Here is a 12,900-nt window from a genome sequence, read left to right as displayed (position 1 = left end):
TCCTACTTCTATTTATGAAACATAACATATGATTTGATTGGAATTTTAAGTAAATGTGCACAGTGAACAACAGTCATCTTAGGGGTCTCTGGTTTCTGATTCCATTCCTGGCATTAATTTATAAGCTTGTAAGGGAAAATATTATTTTTTTTTTTTTCACATGTATGTTGCTTACCATTTTTTCAATTTTAATTTCATTTGCTGGTGTGTTGATTTTTTTCTCTCTCCTCTTTAGGCCTCTCTCACACTTCTCACTTCTAGGTCCTCACAAACTGACTAGCATTGTGTCCTGTGCAAATGCTATCAATTAATTACTTATCCACTGACCAGATCATTAAGAAATAAATTACCTATGATCTTAATATGAAGCTGGACTAGAATCTTAGGCCAGGATTCATCCCACCTCAGTTTAGGCACTCGATTCAAAATAAGGTCTAAAGGCCTTAACACTGAAAAGAGAGACATCTTGAGAAGTGATTTAACTCACCCCAAAAATTATCAAATCAACAGGTGTGTTCAATGATTATTTATAGATTTTAGTAATAATCACTACTTTTTTTGTATTTATGATGAATGCAGAACTTATTCCTTGCTGTGATGAAAAGCAGATAATCTAATCTAATCCTAATTTTTTTTCTTTGCTTCCAGACTATTTCTTAACACATTACAACCTTTCATTTTACAGCTGTTTAGTTTCAACAAAAGTTTATTGTGTGAAATGTAACAGGGAGCTTTTAGTAGACCAGTAATTTTTGTCATCTGGTTGTGTTTATTGAAATATTGAAGAAATCATAGATCAGTAAAATATTTTCCTTTGTAAAATCAGTAGTGATTGGACAGTATTTTCTACTCCCCAAGCCACAGGGCAGGATGATTCTTTCATAGCAGGATTTTTATCAACTCAGCAATTCTGTATTTAAGGTTCTTTAAAACTCTTAAATGTACCCCCTAGCCCTGATATATTCTCTACTCTCCACTGTTGCTGCTTCTTGATACCTCACTACTCAAAGAGAAATCCTTACTGGAAGAAAAAGAATATAGAGAGTAGAAAACTCCTGAATGTATTGAACAAGAAGATTTGATGGAAAAAAAAAAAAAAAAAAAAAAAAAAAAAAAAAAAAGGGAAGTCATTTAGTTTCCAAACAGTGTAATTATCTTTTTTAGCTACTCCCCTAGCCTGTATGAATTCTGCTGTAGGACTCTTGTTTCTGATCTACCTAAGGAATATTTTATTGTTTATTTTTAAATCTTTTAATGTTTGTTCTGGGAAACCTACTTTTGCTCTTTGCAATTTCCTCTTACTTAACGCCTGCTGAAGTTTAAGTTCCTGTTTATTGGCTTCCCTAGGATCATGTTTCCAAAATTTGAAGGATTTTTGTTTGGTTGAAATAGACTCTTGAACCTTGCCATTCGTCCGGTTTAGCTTAATCCTGCCTTCCTGGTTCCCTTTCTTGCACAGTACACAAGCCTTCAGAGGCGGTTCCTTTTAAAGTACTGTCATTACTGCCTTTGCTGTCTTAAAGTTTTACTTCTAGGATCTTTACGACTAATTTCAGTTTACTAAGTGTGTGAATTCCACTTAATTTCGCATTTTTCACTGAAAAAAAAGCCACACAGGCAACTCAGAAATATGAGTAGAACCCATCAAGAACAAGAGGTAGCACAGAAGCCAGTAAGATGGGATCAGATCCCCAGTAAGGGGATCAGAGAAGTACCTACTGTGCCCACTTTTGTTGTATGACTGAACTGGAGCTGGAGAGCTGCCTGTAGAATCCCAGTAACCTTGAATGAACTGGTATGTGTCAGGTTCTGCACTGATGGCCACCAGTATTTTCACCCCTGCCTACCACCCACTGCTGATGCTTCAAGGTAGTGGCAAAAGTTCTGACTGCAGGTAGGCTATCTACTGTGTCCTACTAAAAAGAACCTTATTCTGTACTAGAAGATAGAAGGCCTGGCATACTAAAATCCTCATATAATGGTTTGGGTACAAGTGCTATTGCTGCAGATACCCTGCCAAATCCAGGCTCTTGCACTTAGTGCTTTGTGAAATCTTGTAATTCTATAGTAAGTCATATCTATTACGTCAAGGACCGGCATCTAGGGTAGCAAGCACTGCTCTCCATGTTCTGCCTTTCCTTCTGACACAGAGCAGTGCTTTTGACAGACAGACAACTTCATTTATAGGTAGGAGTTTTGGGCATTAAAGTCATATTTGTCACATTAGTAATAGGAATCAATCTGGAATTAATTAAATACCTATGGAAATCCTCACTGTCTTTCATACCTCTCACTTAAGGTTTCCTAGATGATTTTTGAAGGTGCATTCTAAAATGTGTGTCCTTCTAGAAACAAATGTATATAATGCATCAGTGTTTGGAGCTGAATTGAGAAAAAGATGACCAGTGTCAGGGCATGAACTTATCAATGGTATAGATGTACAGACTTTTGCCAGCTGCACCACAGGATTAGATGACTGGGTTGCTAGACACAAAACTGCACAGAGGCCCCATTGCCCAGTAGAATAGGACAGGACCAGCAAATTTGCTGGATTGTCTATATGCTGTCACATCTGCAACCGTTTCGTCTTTTGTAGGAAAGGAACTTGCACTAGCTGTGTTCAACGTTCATTTGAAAGAGAGAGAGCTCTGCAGGCATATAACTGAACTGCATCTTCTTTGGCTGTCTCAGAAGTAGATATTACTTTCTAGGATTTCTTTTTTTCACTTGAGAGCTGGCTTTGTCTTTTAACATTTGATCTCTGCGGCCATCACTCATCTCTCCAGTGGCATTCTGTTTCCTTAGAGCACTGCTGGAATTCAGCCAACTCCATGTTTTGGTCACCACCAAAGACCTATGTGATTGCCATTTCCTCCTCTATCACACATTGTGTGAATGTATTACTCCTGTTTCAGAGCAGTATCAGATCCAACTCTGTCATTAACCAGTTGTGCACAAAACTTCATTGGTTCAGTTTTTAAAAAATGTCAGATTCTTTCAATTTTCTCCTGTTTTACAGGAGAGGACTTAGTATTATAGAATACTTTCAGTTTTTCAAGGACCTGAAAATTGAAATGCTTTAAGGTAATTTGGCTATTCAGGGTCTTCCATTAGTTTTGCAAACCAGTGAGAAAGGAACAGAATATTCCACTTCATTCCCACATCTAAGTATGAATGTCTCTGTGATCCAGCAAGCATAGAGGCTTCAGACTGTGAGGACAGGAGAGGCTTGGCTACCTTATTAGCACAGTAAGCTGACTGGGCAGAAAAAAAAAGGGTAAAAGAAGTACTTACTATTTGGATAGTGATACCTGCACATTTCTTCAGTACAGCACTAATGGCAGAGATAGCCCCTGTTAAAACTGGGTAAGCCTAAACACCCTTTGGAGGACCCCTCACTATCTGCAGACGTAATGCAACATTAATGGTCATATAGCAACTCTTGATTCTGTAGCTGAATACGTGAGGTTTATTCTAGCAGCAAGACTCATAATCTAACAGGTAAGTGCTTGTTCAAAGCCAGGTTTTGGACTGTGCACTGAAATTGCTTGCCAAGCTTCTGTAGGTTTTGTTGTAACTGAAGCCAGGCTAGGTGGGCTAATGTGATCCTCCTGTGTCAGAATGTTTAAATTTATGAATATTTAGGCATCCAGGCAAACTGACCCATTTTTCAGAAGTGCTTAGTTCCCACTGCTGTCTAACATATATGGGACCTGCCAGAGCTCACCACCTCATAAAATTAGACTGTTTTTAATTAGGTATCCAAGTGTTACTCAGTCATTTATGCCTCTGAGACAGTATCTTGCAGACCAACTCATAATCAATTACACTGAGCCATTTTTAATACTTCACGTCCCAGAAAGGTAAGACTTAGACATTTGGTGTCCAGTCCTATCTGGGTAAGTACCATTAGTATTATGCAGGATTGCAGTTTTCAGTGATATTTGTATTTTCCATTATTTTTATTATTTGATGTGTTGAATATTTGAATGACTTGCATATTGAAATGTCAATAATGCAACTATCTATTGATTGATAATGCCTTTTAATGCATGGTTTGTATTTAAAAGCCCACTCTTGCAAAGACTTCATGGTTTTTCATCATGCTTACCTTTACCTTTCTAAAAGTATACAGTGAAAGCTAGTCATCAAAGTTCATTCTTGGGTCAGGAGAGAGAGTCATCACCATGGGCTGATTCAGAAGTCAGTAAGATAGATGGACTTATGTTCCAAAGGTGTCTTTCCCTTTCCATTAATTATGGAATTAATTAATGGGGGATGACTTAATTTAGTCTATATACCTTTTTAATGATTCAGATAGGTGAGATAAATTCTGCCCTTTCTGTCAGTGGGATTCCTTTCAGTGGGATTGTCAAGATGATGGCTGTTCTAGTTGACTTACCTTCTTGCAGGGTTGGGCCCAGGATGTTTTTTCTAAAAGATTTGCTGTGTACTTACATTATTACGTGTTTCTTTTTCTGCAGCCAACATCTTGTATATGGCAAGCCAAGAAATGATGAAGGTTGTGGAGAGGGACAGTACAACCATAAAGCAAAATTTAAAGAAGGTAACTATTTAATCCTTAGAGTGTTCATGGGAAGCCCACATGCATGAGGAAGTGTTATGTCCAGTTATGCTTGCGCAAAACCAGAGTTTCAGCAGGCTTGATTCTGCTTTTATATTAACGTCACTCTGTTGACTTTAGAGAAACGGTTAAAGGCATCACTGATCATTAAAATGTTATTGATCCACACCTTTGTAGATGTACCATTCACAACTGTCAGATGCAGTATCCCATCTGGTATGAGTTCACTGGTGGAGGACAAACAGTCTGTGTTCTGTACAAACCTGAGATGTGGTTCCCAGTGAGGCCAATAGTTACCTGGGTTCTGATCAGACAGGCAGATGACCAGCCAGGACATGAGTGCAGGCTGATTGACCAAATCCTCTGACTTTGCTGTTGGACGGGTCAAGCAGAACAGGTGCCATCTCTGTTGTGTGGTGTCAGTTATTATCATGGAATTCTGCAGGCTTGATTTTTCCATGGCATCAAAACATAATAGAGATTAGTCAGCAAAATTATTAAGGCTCCACAGTTTCAGCCATTTGACTGTTGTGTAAGAGAAAGATACAGAAAGTGCATTCCTTGGAGATTGGAGCTACTGCTATACAAGTAATTGAAGTCAGTTCCTGCACTGAACTTTCTTGTCTGTACAGATTTATTGTTGAGAGAGCTCCTGGTACAGTTTTGGTCTGGACTGATAGCATTCTCCCAGTCAATTCCAAGGCACGGTTCAAGGGTTGGCATAGGCCAGGAACTGTTCCTAATTGGAGTTTTGATGTGGGCACCCTGTTTTGGAGGCTGAGAGAATTTAATAACGTGGCTGTGGTCAGATAGTTTATGAGCCAGAAAACTGCCACATTTAATAAACTACTATTGGTGTAGCCTCTGTGTGAGTAGATAATCAGTATAACATATTATTCTACTGTGTACCTTTTCTTCCCTCAATTTTTTTGTATCTTCCCTATGTTTTTTGATTCCAGCACTTTGCAGTGGCAGAGATTTTCCTTGGAGAATGGAATTTTCTAGGACAGAGGTCCTAGATATCTGTAAGATTACTTTGTGCCTTGTAAATAGATATGGTACAAAGTTCACTTCATAAATTAGTCTTTCTTTTTCTGGCTGGAAGTTGATTTATTTTTTACTTATGCCATTTGCCTTCTCTGCACTTTGAAAGATATGTTCAAATGTTTCAGTTCTAGTTTTTTTAAAGGAGTTGAAATAGCACACATGAACAAGAAACACTATGCTGTACTAGGCGTGCCCGTTTTTTCACATTTTTATTGCAGAGCAAAATTCTCATACGCTTTGGGGGGAACCTCAATGAAGAAACTGAAGGACTGATCTTTCAGACTGCAAATATTCTCACTGTCTTGAACAAAACTTTCCATAGATTGGTCCAAAGCCCAATAAATTCAAGGAAAATAGTTGATTTTACTGACTGAATCACCTCTCCAAGTGTCAGGGAGCTGCAGGGTCTGCCTGTTCCTGAGAGCAAAGGAGCCGTGAGCAGAGGGTGACTCCAGCACAGGCAGCGCCTTCACCAAGCAGGGTCCAGTCCCACAGCATCTGAGCAGGGCAAGGTAACAGAGTCCATCAACTCTCCCAGACAAGGCAAAGCAATGAGCCAGGCCCAGCATCCCTCCAGAGAGTCTAGTCAGGAGCAAAAGGAGACAGGGGTGGAGACAGGACTAGAGACAAAGCTACAGTATGGGTCCAAAGTCCATCCAGGAGTCACGGCCAAAGGCATGACAGAAGACAAGCTGCATGGTGGGATCCATCCAGGTATGTTCAGTGTAGGTCCAATGTCAGCCTAGGACACAGGGACGGGGAAGGAGACAGATACTTGTACAGTGTAGCTTGAGAGGCAGACTAAGGATGAAGGACAGAGATGAAGACCCTGGACCGTTAGGCAGGGACTGTGGGTCAGGGTCCCAGACAAGGCTGGTAAGGCCTGCTAGTGCCCTGAAACTGAGGGTAAGACTGCAGGTTACCATGTTAGGGTACAAAAGTGATGAGTTCGCAGGAGCAGAACTTTAGGTGCTTTAGGAAATTTTAATCACAAGCACACGTGCTTGAAGTTAAGCATAAAAGCGTCATTGGATGAGGACGATAGTGGTGACAATCAGCTGCAGCTACAGTGGCTTCAGGTTGTCTACTCAGATGCTTCACATTACAAAAATGCTTATTCCTTGCACTGAACGAAGGCCCGTAGCCAACAGTAAGAGTTTGCAGGTGTCCTAGTCAGCTTCATCTGTGCTTTTGTTGACTCTGTCAGTCTAAGCATGGCCTTGGCAGGCAGGAGCTTTTTTAAACCTGTGTTAACTTTCTTTTATTGATTCTTCTATGTCCTCATACTTTCAAAGTGGCAAACATGCTCAGGGAAACAAAAAGCTCAAGCAAACTTATAAGCAGTTGGCAAACTGAAGAAAAGCAGGTCTAAAAATGAAGCTAAATGCTTCTCTTTTTTCATCTTCTAGTGATTTCTGGGAATGTAAGAATTAAGGAAAAAATGTTGAGTTGGCATTGTGTTAAATTTGAAGTGTATTGACAATAAAAATGGGCTTAACTTATAAAGGTTGGAAGTTTATAAAAACAGGAACTATAGTCCAAGTTGCTATAGAACTGGCAAGCTGTCACTTCAAAAAATTTATACTGTTTAGTAGTTGCTGTGATCATATGCTAAAAGCCAATCTTAACACCTGACTTTGCCAGCTGCTGTGGAATAGAAAAGTTATTTCTGGATCTTATTTGCATTCTGTGATCTGAAGAAGAAAGAAGAAGAGACACTAAATTATTCCAATCTTTCCGTGCCCAGGTTTAACTAGACTAGTTAGGGACTAGGACAAATTTTCTTTCTAGACCCAAGATTCTTAGTCTTACAATGCTAATTGCTCCGATTTATGTTGAAAGAATGGAAGCTGGGGTATTGTTTGGATAATTAAATGAGGTATTTCACTTATAATCTTCTAAATACAGAAGTTGTACACATTTTAATACTTCCAGCGATGGAACTGTATGAGGAGGATGGAGATCTGTCTTCTAACAAAGTAATATATGATAGAGCATTTAAAATATTGACTCTAAAGCTATTCGTCTGGATCAAGCAGTACATGAATGTAGGCTTCTTATTGCAGTGACACAGGGTGTTGTGATAAGTCCAAACAAAATCCAAACAAATAAGGCAGGGGATACTGTTACAAGATGTGCGTATCTTTGATGGTTAATTATTATTAGCTGATTGTGTCTAAGCCAGCTGAGCTACGTTTTTTCACTGTAATAACACCAACTCCCATTCCTAATAGAAACTGGAAGCAAAGTTACTACTTCACTAGAGGAAGTTTATTGTAATTCTTGCAAAAAAGGAAGTGGGTGTTATTCCGTATTCTTAAAAGATGGATCAGCACTGAGCATCACAGAGCTTTTACAAATAAAAACTAAAAAAGCAGTGAGAAAATTATTACATTGGGCATTCACTAGCATGCCTGTGACGGACAATGATATTTCCATATAGTAGCTCACTAGAGCACTTTACTTTTTAATCTGCATCGTGCCACTTTCATTGCTTTATTTTAAGACTTAGCCTTATTGACTCTTTCTGTCAAGTAAGCTTATAAACCTGTTGTAATCAAAAAGATAATTGCATGAAAGGATAAAACTAGAGTGCTTACAGAAGAAATTTTGTTTAAAAAAAAAATCACCCCTCAGATTTTATATTTGTTGAGATATATTTTGTTCATTACTCCATGTGTAATACACAGTAGTCCTTTTTTTAAGTGTAGTATCTGCTCCAAAGCCCATCTAAATCAATAGAAGAGCTCCTACTGACTTCAGGAAGTCTTGAATCAGTTTGGCAGTAAACTTTATGTAGTGGCTCATAATTTCTTAAGCCTATAAATGATCTCCTCCATCAACTGAAAGTCATTCTTTCAGTTAGCATGTTAAGCTAAAAAAGGTTTATATGCTCCTTGAGTTTAGTTTTTGCTAGTGGTCTGGTGTAGCAGATATATATTGATTGTGTAAAGAAAAAGACAGGAAACATCTGAAGTAAAGATACAAAGATGAAAAAAAGCATGTTGTCTGCAAAGAATCATTTTTAATCAAATGGGAAAAAGTATAAACTAGAAGTTGATGGATACATAAATGTATTTTCACTCAGATTGCGGAAGTCTGTATTGTGGGTGCCTTATAACCACCCATATATAGATGGTTAGGTGCAGAAGAAGTTCAGTTTTGAAAAAATGAAATTAATGAAGTATATGTTTACCACTTTCTCTTTATTTCAATGGTGTATTTGGAATTTAAAGTAATACAAGTTTATATCACACCACTGATACCATAGAAAATGTGTTCTCCAAGAGTATCAGCTAAACAGTGATATGCAGAGATTTAGAATAAAAATTGCAAAAGTTGGATATATCATTTTCACAGAAAAGTGCTAAGTTTTTCTTTGAAAAATTGTCTTTCCTAGAGAAAATTTTTAAAACTGAGCAACCAGGAGCTATTTTGACCCCTGAAGCAGCTTTTTTGATGTTGTCCAGTGTTTTTATTTGAGTCTCTAGACATCCACAAGGGTTTAGTAATTACTCCCAGTGAGAGTAGCATGATCTGAAGATAAGTGGTTAAAAGAATACTACAAATACTTTGCCTGCCCACAACCTGAGTGAGATGCTTGCCTACATTTGTGAAAAACCTTCCAAACACTCTTTCTGAATAGGTGCAAAGTGCTCTCTGGAGCCAAGAACACCTCTTTTTTGGCTGGTCTCACATCCTTTTTGGCCTGCGTTCCCTGAAGGTGCAATCGAAGTTAGGGAAGTTGCATATGTGCTTGGGGATTTTGGTGCCTGTGTCATTTAACCACAAGAACAGCCTTCTCTTTGAAGCACCCAGAATGCCTAATCAGGGATCAGCAGTTTCTCTCCTTGGTAGAAAAGGATCCCAGTGAGCATTCAAAAAGTTCAATGTACCACCACAATATACTTACCTGTGATATTTCACTTTTTCTATAACTGAGCTCCTGTTACCACCATTCATGCTGTGTGGTATTCTAATAAAGAAGCGATTACATGAATTTCCAGGATTTTTGGGATGGGTATAAGACATGTGCTGCACACCGTGAGCAAAGACATCAGTATTTTCCCAGCCTTCTCAAAAATACTTAAGAAGTTACCATCCAAGCCCTAGAACCCCTTAATTGCTTACCTTCCCTTCCTCTGCCACAGAGCTCATTGCACAGCAGTGAACAAAATTGCCCTTTACAGCCAGATGCTGATCTTGCTGTTGCAATAGATACCTGACTGATTCACCTTAGATAAAGTCCCATTGAATGTAGACGATGTCAGGCTAATATTCAGAGGGAAATACTGTTTGCAGTAAGTATCATTGGAAGAATCTGGCCCAGCAATAGTATTGCTTAAATAGTGGTTTCGTGTCTGTTTGTTTTTATTTTGTTATTTGTACAGACTTGACTTCTGAAATATTTAATGTTCCTGACACATTTAAATATATACCATTGAAACACTTCTAAGTCTTTAAAAGTAACGAAGGTAGTATAAATAAGTTAATCACCCTGGTTTGTTAATAAATCCTGTGCATCTTTTTAAAAAAGCATATTTTTACTTTGCATTGAGTTTGACCCTGTGAGAAAGTGGAAATAGAAGTGGCCTCACTTGACCTCTCGGGTCTACGTGAAGAGCAGCCAGTAGCATTGCTAACAAACTGCAGTAAAGTTAAAGAGAAGCCCTTTCCCTTCCTTAATTTACCAAATTACCAGTTAACACTGACAAAGGTATGAAAACAGGGAGCCTGCACCCTGCCCGTGTGGTAGAACACTGTACCTGACACCAGGCACAGGAGTGCCACAGCTTCAGTCACGTGCAAAAGTAGCCACTACATCTGTCTGTGTCTCAGGGTTTGCATCCTAATTTCTCTGAAAGTAAAATGTTTCTCTACTCCCACTGGCCATGCTCCTTACATTAAATAAAATCACCACAAGTACATGAACTACCCATTACACCTTTACTACAACCTGTACAGGTTAATATTTAAAAATAGCATTGTGTACCCCAAATTGTCAACTGCCTCTTCTTGAAACGATCGGGAAGAAAAGATTTGGCTTCACACTGCCTTTGGAAAGTTGAGAAATCCCAGTTCTGGTTAAACAAGCTGAGGAGCAAGTTCCAAAGACCTTGCCATCAAACCAGCTGATCTAAACCATGGCAGGATCATGAGGGTAGAGAGATAGTGTCTCAGAGAACCAGATCCCAACGCATTTAGGGCTTCCTAGGGAAATGCCAGCTTTTTGAATTCTTCCCAGAAACTGATAAGTAAAACCAAAGTACAACTGAAGCAAGTCCAAAAAAAAAAAGTGTGTCCCAAACCAGTCTGTTCCCATGTCGTTTATACTATTTTTTTGGCAAGATAAGGTGGAGACGCTTTCATAATTCCAGAGGAGCTAAGTCATTTTCTATAAACCTTGATTGAAACTAAAATTAATTCTGGACTAATGCCTTTTAAACTAGTTTTCATCCAAGAGCAAATGAAACTATTACTGGTTACTGCTGAGAGATGTCACCGAGAGAGAAGCTGCTGTCTCAACCAGTGAATGCATGTGGGCGTAATACTGATAAAAAGTTAATGTATCAGAGACAAGGATTTCAGCAAGGACACTGCTGCAGTCTTCCTTGCCATTGCACGTGTGCCGCCAGTTTATATCCACAGAGATCAGTCCTTCGATCTTTGCCATCAGCTGGAGTGGTGCCTGCCCATGTAATAAGATCCTAAAGTTGTTATAACATGTACCAAATTCCAGAGAGATAGAGGGAACTCAATATTTTTTAACTTTTTAGATTTGTTTTTCAGTGTTGACCTATGACAGCTACAGAAGAGGCATAAAAGAAATCTCTCTTTAATTTATACTTCTGTGAACTGTTATACATACTAAACCAAGTACCAATGGAGTCAACTGCAGGAAATCTTTATTATTTTCTTAGAAACTCTTTAAAATGTAAACATCCTGTTGATACAAATCTCAGATTCTTCTGATGTTTACTTAGCAGCTGCCATCATTGTGCAGTGTCTGAATACACATACCATATTACAGGGTACTAAGCTGACAGAGCCCTATTCTGACTTGTGTTTTATTTTACAGAAATAGGCTGAAAATACTTCTGAAGAATTTAATGGCTTGCGAGAACACTGATGTTATTTTAAAAATACTTGAAACTTAGAAATTGCATAACTGTTTCAAACACAGTATTGAAATAGCTGGCAAAGATAACCCACATCCCCTTTACTCTGCCCTCATTGTCAGATCCTGAAAGAGGACATGTTTTAGTCACTCACAACAAGCAGGGTATTGCATCAGGAATCTTATAAAGTCTTTGTCATGTCCAGTGGTAGCTGCCGTTTCCCTTCTGAGTCAGGAATACCTGGAAGTCTCAGCATTCGATTTTACAAAAGAATAAAAAATAGTCCACTCACCCTCATGGCAGAAAAGTTTAAAAATGCAAATATTAGAAATTTTAAGCCCAGAAGAAAAATAGAAAGAACCTTCTATTGTCTTGTAAATCTGTTTATTTTTAAGTTAGTGTCATTATTTTTGGGACCTGACTCACCATTTTTGAATGCTTAGGTTGACAGAAGCTTTCCACTGCCAGTACAGTGGTTGTGCTGACTCAGGATGTCTTTACAGCCTTGCACAGTCCACAGGAAAACATGTACTTTACAGATCCATGCAAATGATGTAGTGCACGCCATTGTTTCTTACCATTAATGAAGATCCTATGTGCCTCTGGTTACACATGGTTTGTTGATCATGCCTGCCTGCGTGCTACAATAGCAAAGCTCCTGATGTTAAAATGAAGATAAGAACATTTAGATTCTGGGCACTTTTGCTTAAATTTGTCTAAAATGTATGTGTCTTAATATATTAGGAAAATAGGTAACATCCTAACATCTCTATATTTTTGTGGCTGTTTGTGGCATAGGCAAAGAGAACAGATATTTTGTCATTTAGAGGGAGACCCTCAATGCCACAAATGACAGCCAAGTATCTCAGGTTTCACAGGCCCTGTACCACCATCTGAATCACTGAAAATTTACACCTTAATTGTAATCCTGCTTTTAGATTTTATTGCATAATCCATTGATAGGGAAGCATTTTGAAAACCATTCTGTATTCTGTTGGCAGTTTCTGATTAAGAAACATGTATGTTAAAGTTTCAGGTTTGCAGGCATATGCATACAGACATACAGAATGCACACACCAACATCTGCACACGAAATAAGCAGACAGGATAAATGCAGCATCAAATAAATTTCCCCAAGTCTTCCTGTTA

The 12,900-nt window shown here is 38.5% G+C and overlaps 1 protein-coding gene across 3 annotated transcripts in view; it reads left to right on the top strand.

Annotated features, from left to right (window-relative positions):
• The window catches only part of LDAH (lipid droplet associated hydrolase), a 126,666-nt gene that overhangs the window by 105,208 nt on the left and 8,558 nt on the right, over window positions 1-12,900 (top strand). For all 3 annotated transcript variants that reach the window (XM_042803443.1, XM_042803442.1, XM_033004535.2), the window contains one exon: window positions 4,485-4,567. In XM_042803443.1, coding sequence (XP_042659377.1) covers window positions 4,485-4,567 — 83 coding nt within the window. The remainder of the gene's footprint in view (window positions 1-4,484; window positions 4,568-12,900) is intronic.

This window comes from Tyto alba, unplaced genomic scaffold, assembly GCF_018691265.1.
Source record: "Tyto alba isolate M040663 unplaced genomic scaffold, T.alba_DEE_v4.0 Super-Scaffold_40, whole genome shotgun sequence".
Classification (NCBI taxonomy): Eukaryota; Metazoa; Chordata; class Aves; order Strigiformes; family Tytonidae; genus Tyto; species Tyto alba.
The sequence above is the reverse complement of the archived record's forward strand: the minus strand, read 5'-3'. Positions and strand labels throughout refer to the sequence as shown.